The following is a 15542-nucleotide window of genomic DNA, read 5'->3' as shown; positions in this document are numbered from 1 at the left end:
CTAGCCTGCACACCTGTCCGGGCATCCCCTTTGCACCTCATGTCCCCATCATCCGATCAGACAGGAAAGGGCAATCTCAGAGATGGCGCTTGTCAGAGCATTTCAATTTTAGATTTGAAATAAATTACAAATTAGTAGGTTTAAGATGTACAATAAAATATATACAGTCAGGTCCCAAATTGTTGGCACCCTTAAAGATGAGCAAAAAATACTGTATAAAATAATTCAAATACTGAGCTATATTGTATGTTCCAAAAGATTGGACAATTATATTTCATACTAATTGAATTGCTAAGAGAAAGATATTTTGTTAAACATTTTTATTTCAAGATAGGGGTCAAAATGATTGGCGCCCCTGTTTTCAAAACCTTTCAAGGATAACCTTGCGAGGATAACGGCACTGAGCCTTTTTCTGAAATGTTTTATGAGATTGGAGAACACATTGGGAGGGATCTTAGACCGTTCCTCCGTACAAATGCTTGATATCCTTCTTCTGCGCTTATAGACTGGCCTCTTCAATTCAAACCAAAGTTTTTCAACTGGGTTCAAGTCCGGAGATTGAGATGGCCATTGCAAAATTAGATTTTGTGGTCAATTAACCATTTCTTTGTGGATTTTGATGTGTGCTTGGGGTTATTGTCTCGCTGGTAGAAGCATCAGCATCCTAGCAGAGGCATCCAGGTTTTTGGCGAAAATGTCTTTCTACTGGTAAAGTTCATGGTGCCGTTGACCTTAACAATGGCCCCAGGACCAGTGGAAGCAAAATAGCCCCATATCTTCAAAGCGCCATATTTTACAGTAGGTATGGGGTTATTTTCTGCTCATGCATCCTTATACTGAAAAACCGGAATAATACAAATATATTCATATTTTATTTTTTTGCAAAACATTTGTAGTGCACTGGGCCTTTACTAGTCCTTTATTAGTGGACCGATATAGACATCCGTAGCGCAGATAAATAAAAAAAAATCAGCATTACCCAAAATACTTCCCGCAGCTATGTCCACAGTCAATGATTCATTATCCAGGTATTCAGTCCCTAGATATGTGTAGAATATGTGATCTGTAAAAATCATAGAACATTATGACACATGGCAGCCATAAGATTAGGTCACGTGCTGCCCTGCTTGCCTAGATGAAGTGGAATGCTTTGTTTGAGAAAGGTGTATGGAACTAAGACCTTGCTGCCTAACACATGAAGCCAATATTTACTGAGTTGGGGCCCACCTCTGTGGTCCTATTGACTGACTGAAGCCTTGCTCACCACCATAGGAAAGAAACATATTATTTGCATGTTTTTGTAGTGGCATTTCAGTGAGAGGGAAACACTAAAAGGGCCAGTTTCCCAGACACAGATTAGGCCTAGTTCTGGACTGAATAAATACTTTTATGGCATTTCTTCATTGAGCATGCTTTTTAGTCCAGGGTCTGTGTTCAAAAGCGTCTATGAGTAGGATGTTGATTCAGGATCAGATCCCTCCCAAGTCCATATAATCATTATGATTTTAAATGCAAAACTGATCCTATATCAGGGCTGTTCTGAGACTTTTTGTGAATAGAGGTCCTGGAGCAGCCTTAAAGCTGATATAGGGGGCTGGAATAGGGTGCCATTAGACACACCAGCTATTTAAATTTTCATGTTGAAAGACAATATCCCAATTACGGCCCCAAAAAAGTGCATGTGCATTTAACTTTTTGGGCAACCTGACCAAATTCACATTGACGTATCTATAACTGACATTTCTTTCTCATTGAAAGCCAGTCTAAGAAGCGGTAGATGTGTTCTATGTGCACTATTTCTATGCTTTCCATTCATACGTTTCGTTTTTGCATTTTTTACTTTTGGTTTTGTACACCATCTGAAAAGAAATATACATATATATTTCACAGCGGTTTAAATTGTACAATGATTCTCTACACTGTACTTGCTTGTTTTGTCAAATAAACAGAAATTAGGGGACTATTAGAATTTGAGCAACCAGGAAATGGTGGAGCGATTTCTGCAAAGTGTATCTTTAAAGGGAAACTTCGGGATTTTGACAATGAAGCCCTTCATCTGCTTCGCAAGAGTCAGATGAACTCATGGAAACAATTTGTATATCTCTGCATCCTGTATGAAGGAAGTTAGAGGTACTTTTGTGAGCCGATGCTAACTATCGGTAGTGCAATTAGCGGAAGTCTATGGTATCTACCAGCATGTTAGGAGTTACCAAAGACTTCCAATCATTGTGCTAACGCTAGTTAGCAATTGAGCTAACACTAGTTAACTTCTTTCTAACTGCCTGCAGACTCTCTGACTCTGGGGAAGTAGATAAAGGGTTTTATTGGCAAAATCCTGATGTATCCATTTAACCTGGGTCAAGGAAACCATCCCTAATGATGTACTACACTGGTGTTCCTCAGGTGCTGCCCGTGGTCGAGGTGCTGCGGCATGGGGGACTTTCGGCCGCGGACAGTGTGGCTGGGCCACCCAGAGAAGAGGGAGCAGAGGTACCCCCGGAATGTCATTAACAACCAGAAGTACAACTTCTTCACCTTCCTCCCAGGGGTGAGTGTCAGGGACTTGGGGTCAACCAAGCAACTGTAATTTGCTCCTCATTCACAACACAACAAGCCTGAAAGAGTTTAGTGGCAAAGTGGGGTAAGTATTGAGTGAGTAGTAGGGCTGACCCCGTAGATTCAGATATAACAAATATTTTAATCAAATGAGCAGTCTTGTTAGCCTGTGTTGTTTAGCCTATGTGCCTCTAGTTCACAGGGGGTTGGTGGTACCTTAATTGGGGAGGACGGGCTCGTGGTAATGGCTGGAGCGGAATAAATGTAATGGTATCGAGCACTTGGTTTCTATGTGTTTGATGCCTTTCCATTCACTTAGTTCCAGCCATTATTATGAGCCGTCCTCCCCTCAGCAGCCTCCACTGCTCTAGTTGCTTAGTCTCTTTATTGTTTTGTCATGACAAGTGAAGCGAAACCACGGCAAAAATACTAAGGAGTGTTTTTGTTTCCCTTTCAGATTTTTCAAGCCTAATTTTACTATGAATTAGGTTTTCAGACATTTGCTAGTCTTAAAACATAGCCTTTTTTTGGATATGAGGTCGGACATTAAAAGTAGTCCAGATTTGTTTGGAAAAACAAAAGCAAAGAGCAGTCCTTTTTTGCATTGCAAATTATGATGATTTTTATTTACTTTAGATAATGTCAAGGAATTATTTTCGGGTCAAAGTCTCAAACACATTATTGTTGTTGTATGCTGTCACAGTAGCAATGAGAGAACACAAGATTTCCCTTTGTACTAATCTTGCACATTGGTGGTAATAAAATTCAGCCAAAGTGTAGTGTGACTGTTAAATCTATACTTGACTGTGGGTGGCACTGGAATGTTGTTGAGACATACACTGTATATACAAAAGTACGTAAACCCCTTCAAATTAGTGAATTTGGCTATTTCAGCCACACCCGTTGCTGACAGGTGTATAAAATCGAGCACACAGCCATGCAATCTCCATAGACAAACATTGGTAGTAGAATGGCCCGTACTGAAGAGCTCAGTGACTTTCAACGTGGCACCGTCATAGGCCACCTTTCCAACAAGTCATTTTGTCAAATTTCTGCCCTGCTAGAGCTTCCCCGGTCAACTGTAAGTGCTGTTATTGTGAAATGGAAACATCTAGGAGCAACAACGGCTCAGCCACGAAGTGGTAGGCCACACAAGCTCACAGAATGGGACCACCGAGTGCTGAAGCATGAAGCGCAGGAAAATTGTCTGTCCTCGGTTGCAACAGTCACTACTGAGTTCCAAACTGCCTCTGGAAGCAACGTCAGCACAGTAATTGTTTGTCGGGAGCTTCATGAAATGGATTTCCATGACCAAGCAGCCGTGCACAAGCCTAAGATCACCATGATCAATGCCAAGTGACGGCTGGAGTGGTGTAAAGCTCGCCACCATTGACCCAATCAGTGGAAACACGTTCTCTGGAGTGCTGAATCACGCTTCACCATCTGGCAGTCTGACGGACCAATCAGAGTTTGGCAGTGCCAGGAAAACGCTACCTGCCTTAATGTAAAGTTTGGTCTAGGGCTGTTTTCTATGGTTCGGCTAGGCTCCTTAGTTCCAGTGAAGGGAAATCTTAACGCTACAGCATATAATGACATTCTAGCCGATTCTGTGCTTCCAACATTGTGGCAACAGTTTGGGGAAGGCACTTCCCTGTTTGAGTATGACAATGCCCCGTGCACAAAGCGAGGTCCATTCAGAAATGGTTTGTCGCCTCCCGGGTGGCGCAGCTGTGCCATCAGAGTCCCTGGGTTCGCGCCCAGGCTCTGTCGTAACCGGCCGCGACCGGGAGGTCCGTGGGGCGACGCACAATTGGCCTAGCGTCGTCCGGGTTAGGGAGGGATTGGTCGGTAGGGATCTCCTTGTCTCATCGCGCACCAGCGACTCCTGTGGCGGGCCGGGCGCAGTGCGCGCTAGCCAAGGTTGCCAGGGGCACGGTGTAGCCTCCGACACATTGGTGCGGCTGGCTTCCAGGTTGGATGCGCACTGTGTTAAGAAGCAGTACGTACGGCTGGTTGGGTTGTGTATCGGAGGACGCATGACGCCTTCGTCTCTCCCGAGCCCGTACGGGAGTTGTAGCAATGAGACAAGATAGTAGCTACTACAACAATTGGATACCACGAAATTGGAGAAAAAAAGGGGTAAAAATCAACAAAAAATAAAAAAATAAAAATAAATGGTTTGTCGAGATCAGTGTGGAAGAACTTGACTGGCCTGCACAGAGCCCTGACTTCAACCCCATCAAACATCATTTGGATGAATTGGAACTACGAGCCAGGCCTAATCACCCAACATCAGTACCCGACCTCACTAATGCTCTTGTGGCTGAATGGAAGCAACAGCAATGTTCAAACATCTAGTGGAAAGCCTTCACAGAAGAGTGGAGGCTGTTATAGCAGCAAAGGGGGGGACCCTGATATTAATGTCCATTATTTTGGAATGAGATGTTCGACAAGCATGTGTCCACATACTTGTGGTCATGTAGAATATAGAATGTATTTGTGTGTGGATGTTGCTTGCCATATGGTTCAACAGACAAAATAACAATAACAGCTTATTTTCGTCTTCGGTTTCAAGATGTTTTCTGTTTTTGTGCCTACTGAACATGACCCTGATTTAACATCACAGGCATATATTACTGTACTCCTATAGTGTAAAGACACATCGATGATTGGTTCTTGTGTTCATGTGAAATCATATTGTTCTGTTGTGTGTTTTCAGGTGCTGTTTAATCAGTTCAAGTACTTCTTCAACTTGTACTTTCTGCTCCTGGCGTGCTCTCAGTTTGTCAATGAGCTCAGGCTAGGTGCTCTGTACACCTACTGGGTTCCTTTGGTAAGCAGCATTTTTTTTTCAAGTAATGTAGCATTAAGTATATACGTGATCCACTACTCACTTGCTAATAATACAATAATGTCTAACTGGGTTTGTCTTATTTTTGATTTTCAGGGATTTGTTTTGATCATAACCATCGCGAGAGAAGCAGTTGAGGAGATCCGATGTTATTGTCGAGACAAAGAAGTGAATTCACAGATCTACAGCAAGCTCTCAACAAGAGGTAAGGATTTATTTTCAGTCATTGCACACAATCTGCCGACTGAACAATAACATAAATACCATCAACAAAACGTAACCACTCCTACAAATCAAAATCCACCAAATTTCCTGACGCAACCATTGAGATGAATATAAATGCCTAGTTGAATTTGAATAGTGGGTGTCTCCAGTTAACTGTATGAAGGTTGGTCGTGTCCTGTTTAAACTGGGAGGGGAGTGATGCCTTAATTCAAAGCAGAGATGTAAAAGTGTACACATAAGAGGGCTTGGAATAAAATGCTACCAGCAATAAAATCCCAGAGACCTCTTGTGGTTTCCATCACTTTTCCCCTTTGATCTGGCAGCTTGTTTTACTCATAAACAAAATGAATGGTTGCTTCCATGATAGTGCCCCCAGTGACTTGCTGCATGGGGTCTGGGTTATGAGAGCCAATTGCATGAGATCCCTGTAGATTGTTGTTCTACTCTAACTGAGCAAGTACTTTGTCAAAGGTAAAAACAAACAGTTGTTTACCCAGGATGTTTGTCTAATCCTGTATACTTGCAGGATTCATCATTTTAAAGTAGACCATTCTTAATTTATGTTTATTTCCTTGAAGGAATTTGATTTCAGATGGATTATTACTGAAATGTATTAGGACGTTTTTGTTTATTGATAAGCTGCCCTCCATCAGATGTTGTAAAAAGCAAGCTCGACTACATTTGAATTATCTTTGTGAAACAGAACAGTTTTTAGACTCCCATACACCTAAATGCATAGCAATATTAATGTCCTTTAATGTCTTACATATGCAAAAGCCTGAGGTCACAGCAAAGGTCATGGGTCAGTGACCCCCTCTAACAATTTTTGCCTGTTCATTCCAAATGGAATGGAAGAAAAGGCTCAACTTCCCCCGCCCTTCTAACATTCTTTCAGGTCTAGGCCTACATGGAAAATTACTTTCCCCAAATTTAGTGAAAGGAAATCTATAACAACAGTTGTCCACATTTGCTAGGCAATCGGGAGGTGACAGTTGGACATAAACAGTCATATTTAAAAGTGTTTCTGTATAGGGCCATGGGAAGAGAAGAATGAAGAGCAGGGTTTTAACTGTGTCTTTGAATGACGTTAATGACACCAGGATGTCTCACTACCATAAATCCTGTTTAGCTATGTGAACGTTTACATGGTCGTTTTAGATTTTTACTTGTTTGGGTCATTTTTCTCTAGTCTTCCCCTCGGAAGAGGAATGGAATGTCCATAAAACAACATACGCTCATATCTGTTCATCCTTTGTTTGGTCTAACCACAATACAATTATGATTATCAAAAAGAATTTGGTCACCTCAACTCAACGTTCTGCAATCTAAAAATGCTTATTGAATATTCATTTTACGTTTGTTTTTATTTCAGGCACTGTGAAGGTGAAAAGTAGTGGCATTCAAGTTGGAGACCTTATAATCGTGGAAAAGGTTTGTATCACTTCATAGATTTCGCCCTCAACTGCACCAAAACAATCGTAGGCTAAACTTGTAGGATATAGTTTTACCAGATAGTTGCACTTAAAAATACTTTAAGTTAATTTGTCATATCCATGTAGGAAAGTTAAAACAAGGCAATCAATTGGGGTTACTATTGTTGTCATTTGTGAGGCTAATTTGAATGTCACAACACTGGTAGCATGCTGTCGCTGTTAAAAGTATCTTAAGTAATTCTAACAGATTTTCCAATCTGTTTGGCCAGTTGCCTCTTGTCATCTTTTTTTGCTGGCTATTGTAGAAAGAGTAGATTCTGGGAGTCTTTGTATGTGAAATATGAGAAGGGAGTCCTCAGTTACCAAATGGCCACTTCTTTCAGAAAGGTTCAGTTAAACACTGCTGAAGGATAGGTCACACATGTTGCTCTCTATACATTTGATCTATTTTATCCATGACTGAGAGACATTCAAAGTAAATCGAACTCTGAATTGTTACGATCTTCAGATATGAAATTTGTTAAAATATCTAAATATACAACTTTGTACTGCCACATGGATCTGAAGTGCCACAGTAAATCTTAATTTAAACCATCGACCACTTAAAATACACCATGCCCCAGCTCAATGTTTTGAAGTCTGTCAACTTAAATAGCGTTGAAAATGAATCTTCCAATAACTCTGACCAGGACTCAGTCACAGTGAAGTCTGGGTCAAACAGAGTGTAAAGCCCGGTCAGGCTCCCAGTTTGGGTAAGTAAGGCTGGATGATTTGCTGCAGGGCTTATTATTATGACTAGCTGAATGAAGGTAATGTACATTAAAGGCAAAATGTCTGAATGTCTACAGTCAGAGGAGGGGGGTTGTAACAGGATGCAAGTTGAAGTCATGTTTTTCTTCTCTGTCTTTGTAGAACCAGCGAGTTCCCGCTGACATGATCTTCTTAAGGACCTCTGAAAGAAACGGTAAACATCTGCTGGTCATTCATCCAAATCTCCAAAACAAGATAGTTGGGGAAATGGCATGTTTTAAAAGGGTGGTGAGGTGAAGGGATTACTCTAGATCCAGGACAGGAAGTGTAACAATGTCTAAAATTGTAATGAGGTCCATTTAAGTTGAATGTTGATGATGGGTTGTGGTAGAAGAAGCATGGGACATTTATTTTCCCTAAGATCTCGATTGACCATTTTTGTCTTTCAAATTACAAGTTGCATCCTAAGGAAAATCACCAAGATATGCAAAGTGTAGAATAGAAAGAACATATCAAATGCAAAGAGAAGATGGGGGAACCAAGGTACAAAGATGGAGCCTAATCTGAATAAACAAATGTGGAATTGGATGAGATTTGGAAGAGTGATGACAGAAACACAATGAATTACTCACATGCAAAACAATGCTGTCTCCGACAGGCTTATTGTCTCATACACAACAAAAACACCACTGCCCCCTCGATAACTTGCAACGGTTGGGATCCATTGAAAATGTGCAATAAAACACCATAACCTTACACTTTTATCATCTTGATTTGGGGTAACACAAACTATATGATGCATGCTTGGTTGCGGTTGTGCTTTTCTATAGGGGGATGAAAAAAACATATGTTTATTTTACTGGAAAGAGTGTTTGGTTGGTTATCTCTATAACACATGGAGGCCATTAACTCAATAATGAAGAGCCTAACTATGATCTGTGTTCTCCGCTACAGGCAGGCAGGATGATGCGGGCTAGGGTTTGGGGGCTGGGTTACTGGGGGCTGTGGGGGGATGAGGGCTGGGTTGGCATGGATGCCTCTCCACTTGTTGATCCCCAGATTAATGTGCAGTTGGGCACCATTCATATTTGAACACTATTTTGTAATAAGATGACCTTTGTCATTCGGGAAGATATGTTTATGTTGAAAGATAGAGGGAACAAAGGATGCACCAAATAAAATAACGGCAGAAGTTGAAGCTAGTGACAAAACTGATAGGGTAAGACATATTTTTTTTTTCTTTTGATATACAGAAATAAGTTATTGGTACCACAGAGACCCTAAACCCTTATACCGTAGAGCCCCCTAGAGGTGTTTGTTACTCCATTCTAAATCATCCGTTCTCCTCCCTTATCCCAGGCTCCTGCTTCTTGCGTACTGACCAGCTGGATGGAGAGACAGACTGGAAACTACGCCTCCCGGTGGCCTGTACTCAGAGACTGCCCACTGCTGCTGTGAGTCACCACACCAAATGGCTGCTCCGCTATGTCTATAGTAGAGTGCAATGTTGGCACTTCACTGACTGCAGACATCTTTAGTAAAGTAATGCCACATCTCATGTTTTTTGGGGATGTTCTTAGAAGTGTTGTCGGTTATCAAGTGACCATGTTGTGATTGCTCCTCCAGGACCTTCTCCAGATCAGATCCTATGTGTATGCGGAGGAACCAAACATTGACATCCACAACTTTATTGGCACTTTCACCAGGGTGAGTGTTTTACCTGGACAAATCTATTTGACTTTTCTTGAATAAGACCTGCTAAAGACTCACATCAAGATAATTGCCACCATATCTAGTCAACTTGGAAGAAAGGCTGTTTTCGTAGGGTAATGCCACTCACTCTGTGTTTTGTGTCCTATGTGCTGTGCTTTAGGAGGATGGAGACCCTCCAGTCAACGAGAGTCTCAGTATTGAGAATACTCTGTGGGCCAGCACTGTCATCGCCTCTGGTAAATACTAATTCCTCCAGTGGTGTAACTAGTACCAGCCCGCCCGCCCCCCATCTCTCTCCCTCCATCTCTAGAGCCGTGATGAGGCGTTACTTCCTCCACGATTGATGTGCTGATGATTTGTCCTCCTACACACACACACACACACACACCGGCGCAATCAGACATTTGGTCACTTAGAAACAGTTCAGGGGTAGTTAACTATTAGACAACATTTTCCTATAAGGGAAAAAACCCAACATAAAGATTCCAGAGTCTAACCTATATAACATATGGTAGTAATTTGGCAAATTGGCAGTCTGTCTCACGTATTCCTACTGTCGTTATACATTTCAAAACACCCTTTCACAACCAGGGAAGTCGCTGAAATTGCTGCTATATGCTGTATTACATGTTATGGTTCATGATTCCAGACTTAAAGTCTCAGCCAATTACTATAATGTTCTTTCTCTGTAGGCACTGTGGTGGGAGTTGTTATCTACACAGGCAAGGAGCTCCGGAGTGTGATGAACACCTCAAACCCAAGGCACAAGGTATATTCATGTTAGTCACAGTAAAACACCCTGCACATGACGCTTTCCTTTAGTAGACAAAGACATGTATATTATCTGTAGGTTTATTAGGTTATCATTTTATCATGACATTTCTTAGAAAATACCCTAGTAAACGCTGTACCATAAAATAAAGTGCTACTAGTATTAGTATAATTTCTGCCAATTGTATTTTCTATAATATTGTATTGAGACTGTTCTGAGAGTGTTTCAAAAATATTTGTACTGCCTGATGATATTCTCCTTGTGGTTCTTCTAGGTTGGCCTCTTTGACCTGGAAGTGAACTGTTTGACCAAGATTCTGTTTGGGGCTCTGGTGGTGGTGTCTCTGGTCATGGTGGCCCTCCAACACTTTGCCGGCCGTTGGTATCTGCAGATCTTCCGCTTCCTGCTGCTTTTCTCCAACATCGTCCCAATCAGGTTTTAACACACTTTCTGTCTCCATTTCAATGAGATAATTTTAAAGCATTCAAAAGTAATCTGTAACAATGTAGTTACACTTGTAATAACTGGGTTATTACACAGGTTTGAGAGCAAAGTAAGTGTTACCAAAAGGTGTTATTTTCAATTGGAGCTTCATGTACATCAACATCTATCCTTGCTTATTTGTTTCTACATATGCTTATGAACATGTTTGATGGAGAACCTAAAAACCATTGATATCCAAAATGTGTATCTGGGAGTCTTGTTTTTAAATGAATAAAATGTGAACCTTTGTGTCCAGCTTGCGTGTGAACCTGGACATGGGCAAGATGGTGTTCAGCTGGATGATCAGAAGAGACTCTAAGATCCCAGGTACGGTGGTCCGGGCCAGCACTATACCTGAACAACTGGGACGCATCTCCTATCTGCTCACTGACAAAACAGGTGAGTCTGCTACTTTTGTGGTTTATAGACATAAATGTGTCATTGCGGGCCGCCGGACTATCACAGCTATGTGTCTGTGTACTCTGTGTATTGATCTGAAGCGAGAGTGCTTCCATTAACTTCCATCCGCTTAGTCAATGTGTACGATTACACGCACACTAATAGTTTGATATTAAACTGATTATGGCAGAAGGGGGAGTATGGCATTAGTCATGTAAACATCTTACCCTGATTTATCTTAATAAGATCATAATCAAAGTAAGCATATTCAGGTTAAAACAACAGTTTTTCTGAGAAATGTTTCAAATTATTAGGACGTGTAAACGGCTTAATCGGCTTTCCAGCGGTGTATTTGATCTACCGTATGCCACCGCTGATGGCGCAAGCCTGCCACTTGTGCGTGAGTGAAGTGAGTTTGGAAAAAACGAAAGTATGCATCTTAGAAATCGTTTTCACATACAAACTTTATATGTTCCAACTCAGAATTAAATAGTCTTCGCCAGGGTTGGGGAGTAACGGATGACATAAACCTGTAACTGTTTTCTCAATGATGTTCAAATAAGCATAAAAAAAAGGGCCCAATTTTAAGTTTGTTGTGCCTGAGCGAGTCTGACCACAAGTCAGAGAACACTATGCAGGCACACCAAATGTGTTTGATGGATCGTGGAAAAAGAGCAGGAATAGGCTTTTGTAGGCTACCGTCCAATCTATGTCTTCCAATGGTGCGACTGCTGTCGGCATCCAAAGATTATCTAACTTGTGTTACGAACTAGCTCGAAGCCCATAACAAAGAGGAAGGCACCGCGGAGATGAAGAAATAACAAACATATTTATTAAATAAAGTAAACTATTATACATGTAACAATGGTGTGTGTAGTCAGTAGCGTAAGTGAGTGGATGAGGTCATAGATGGTGATAATGATGGGTGTTGAGAGGTGCCAAAACAAATGAACACAAAGAAGCCCCAAATTGCCACAACCAAAAACAACACTGTGTCTGCGTTGAGAGAGTCTCCTCGATGTATGGGGGAAAGGTATATTTATCCCCGGGACACACCCGACCGCAGGTGTGTCCCATTTAGCTAACGACCTTCCCGGCTCCTCCCGCCGACATCCTATTAAGGAAAACAAGAGCAAAGAGAAAGAATTCGGCAGACAGAGTGGGAGGGTCGTCACACTTGATTAAATGCTTGGAGGTAAGGATGACAGCAGTGGTGTAGCCTACCGGCAACACGGATATCACTTAGGCCTATTATAGGCTACATAGCGCATTGACGTAAATCACACTGCTGCACTCTCATTTAGCTATTTGTGCCTTATGGTTTGTGGTTGTTGTGGATGGCTGTTCACAAATGTGTATGTGTATTTTAACCCAATAATGGTTGAATTTAAGAAGTTTAAGGTGCCTATCAATCATTGTTTTTGAGACCAGAAGTGTATTCATTACAGAAACTGTTTAAGAACCAAATGGAAGCAAACAGCAAAACAAGAGTTTCTATTTGACAAATTCTGGTAGGTCCCTCCCTGTTTTGTTCCATTTGCTACCGTTTAAGAAACGTTTTGCAACAGAATCGGTGTAGTGAATAGAATTTATCCAATAGAAACTCTGATAATAATTATTTTACCGTAGGCCTAACGGACACATGCACTTTGCAGATATGCAGATATCAAAGTGTCACCAACAAAAACTTTGACAATAGGCCTATAACAAATGCAGCATATGAAAAACATATTTCATATGCAAATAGTACTTTTTCGGTAGTGTTCAAAGCATGCCATTCCGAGAGCAGCATTTATTTTTCAACTCAAAGCAAGATTGATGTTTATTGGTCCTTGAGGCAGAACTGAGGGATTTCCTCTAGATGGGCCAGCTTCAAAGTCAAAATGCGCTATATTGTAAAAATGTATGAAAACAAAAATGTCTTAATTTAATGTTAGGCATTAGGGCTAGCAGTGTAGTTAAGGTTAGGTTTAAAATCTGATTTTATGACTTTGTGTATGTGCCAGCTACCAACCTAAAGGTAACTGAAAGTAATCAGATTACATTACTGAGTGTGGGGAAATGCAAATGTTATGTTACTGATAACAATTTTGGACTTGCAACTAGTAACTGTAAGGAATTACATTTAGAATCTAAACTTACCCAACCCTGGTCTTCGCAAAAATAACATGGTCACTGTGGTAGAACATGTATTTTGATTGCCAATTTTCTGCATTTAACAAAAGGCCCATCAGTTGCCTAATTTCAGATGTGTCCATGAAAACAGGCTTATTAAATAATTTAAAACTATCATATTAATCTGACTATCCACATTAATCATTGTTGTGTGCATGTAACTGTGCTCAATATCGCATCGGACGTAACTGTGGTATAAAACGTGTAGTATTTAATGTTGGCATAAAACAGCTTAACGTTGTAGTGCACAGGAAGAGTCGAGTGGCTACGTAATAAGAATGCATGTATCTTTGCTTCAGTGGTCAGGAGAGGAAATTGACACAACGGACTGACATGTTGGATGTGAGATGATAGTGTTGAAGATGTGCTAAGGTTGTGTCCAGTATGACATTGCTAGGGCTGACCCATCCCTAGGGCTTTGGGCTGTGTGCGACTCTCAGAGACATGCTACTTATTGGAGCTTTAACTTCTTAATTCTACCCCCCCACTTTTTCCAATTTCCGCCTGAAGACATACCCAAATCTAACTGCCTGTAGCTCTGGCCCAGAAGCAAGGACATGCATATTCTTGGTACCATTTGAAAGGAAACACTCTGAATTTTGTGTAAATGTGAATTGAATGTAGGAGAATAGAACACCATAGATCTGGTAGAAGAAAATACAAGGAAATTAACATTCGTTTTCTGTTTTTATTGTTGCTGCATCATCTTTCAACTGAACAAGAACATCCACACATACAGATAGGATGCTGGGGGTGGTAGAAATGGAGAACATAAGATGGCAACAGTATTTGAAAAAAGTTTTAGAAAGATATCTTCAGGAATGAGTGAGCTACATGACATTGAGCATGTAGTCACCCAGGTGTCCCACACAAGGTGCCCAAATGTACCCAAGTGGCCTATTTGGCACAGTGATACATTGAAGTAAATTACTATATACAAAACACTCAAATGCCATTCTAACATACCACCCCACAAAAAAAACCCAAAAAATGAACATTTGAAACATTTTCAAATAACAAGGGTAAACTATTTACACACATTCAATGTACAATGTACAATGTACAATATTGTGAAGACCCTCAGTCCTCTACACAATATTGTTCTTCTGATGCCATGCCCAATAGCAGTCTCTTTCTGCTGTAAAGCACAGGGTTACTGAACAGCTGGTGCAGGTGATGGGGCATTTCCTGTGACAGAGGACACAACGACGTCTCCCTATTGTGCCCTTTTTGCCCTGAGGCACATTCATGCCTGCAGAGATGAATCTGGGCAGGTGAACACTACTGGTTGGAGCAGAGGGGCCAGACGTAGAGGGGACAGAAGGTGCTACAGTGGACTTGCTGTAGCTAGCAAGCTCATGGATGAGCAGCTCCCTGAAGGCTAGCTGTGAGATGGGGGGATGTCCACAGCTCTGAGCCATTTCCTTCTGGAGGATGAAGGCGTTCACCACAGCAATGTCAACGAAATGATAAAAAAATGTCTTGTACCACTTCATTGTCTTGTGGAGAACGTTGTAGTATCCAATAAGCGCATCCGAGAGGTCTACACCTCCCATGCTTTTGTTGTAGTCCTTGATTGCTCCAGGAATGGGGACATTCTTGGTGGTCCATGCCCCAGCAGCGTCCTTCACACGCCTGACGACGTGATCTCCACTGAAGGACTTGTGGATACTGGAGCACATGACCACCTCTCTGGTGTCCATCCACTTCACAAAGAGCAGGCCATCTTCACGGATCCATCTCATGGTACCCCGCTCAGCCCGCTTAGGCATGTCATTCACCTTGGTTTTTGGAAAGCCCACTCTATTGGGCCGAATGGTGCCACAAGCCCACACATCCCGCTTCCTCAGCTCTGTAAACAGGGTAGGGCTTGTGTAAAAGTTGTCCACAAAAAGTTTGTAGCCCTTCCCCAGCAGTTGAAAATCTAATAACTGCATAACAGAGTCATAACTAAGTCCATTACCGGTCGCAAAACTGTTCTTCCCCTCATAAATAAAAAAATTGCATGTGTATGCACACACCGAATCAGCCAAAACAAACAGTTTGTAACCCCATTTAGTTGGTTTGTTGCGCATGTACTGTTTTAGGCCAATTCGGGCTTTTGAAGCTACCATCCTCTCATCTATGGAAAGGTTCTGGGCAGGCTGAAAATAGGTTTTGCAAGCCTCAACAATGCTGGGGTAGA

The 15542-nt window shown here is 41.5% G+C and overlaps 1 protein-coding gene across 1 annotated transcript in view; it reads left to right on the top strand.

The window, feature by feature from the left end:
* atp9a (ATPase phospholipid transporting 9A) overlaps nt 1–15542 on the top strand; it is a 44239-nt gene that overhangs the window by 1249 nt on the left and 27448 nt on the right. The window contains exons 2-12 of the mRNA XM_021566036.3: nt 2404–2548; nt 5276–5389; nt 5504–5612; nt 7005–7063; nt 7978–8029; nt 9175–9269; nt 9442–9522; nt 9689–9764; nt 10221–10297; nt 10575–10735; nt 11040–11182. Coding sequence (XP_021421711.1) covers nt 2404–2548; nt 5276–5389; nt 5504–5612; nt 7005–7063; nt 7978–8029; nt 9175–9269; nt 9442–9522; nt 9689–9764; nt 10221–10297; nt 10575–10735; nt 11040–11182 — 1112 coding nt within the window. The remainder of the gene's footprint in view (nt 1–2403; nt 2549–5275; nt 5390–5503; nt 5613–7004; nt 7064–7977; nt 8030–9174; nt 9270–9441; nt 9523–9688; nt 9765–10220; nt 10298–10574; nt 10736–11039; nt 11183–15542) is intronic.

The sequence above is a fragment of the Oncorhynchus mykiss genome, chromosome 16, assembly GCF_057628025.1.
Source record: "Oncorhynchus mykiss isolate SJ-2025 chromosome 16, ASM5762802v1, whole genome shotgun sequence".
Lineage (NCBI taxonomy): Eukaryota > Metazoa > Chordata > Actinopteri > Salmoniformes > Salmonidae > Oncorhynchus > Oncorhynchus mykiss.
Note: the sequence above shows the minus strand (reverse complement) of the source record. Positions and strands in the feature narration are given on the sequence as shown.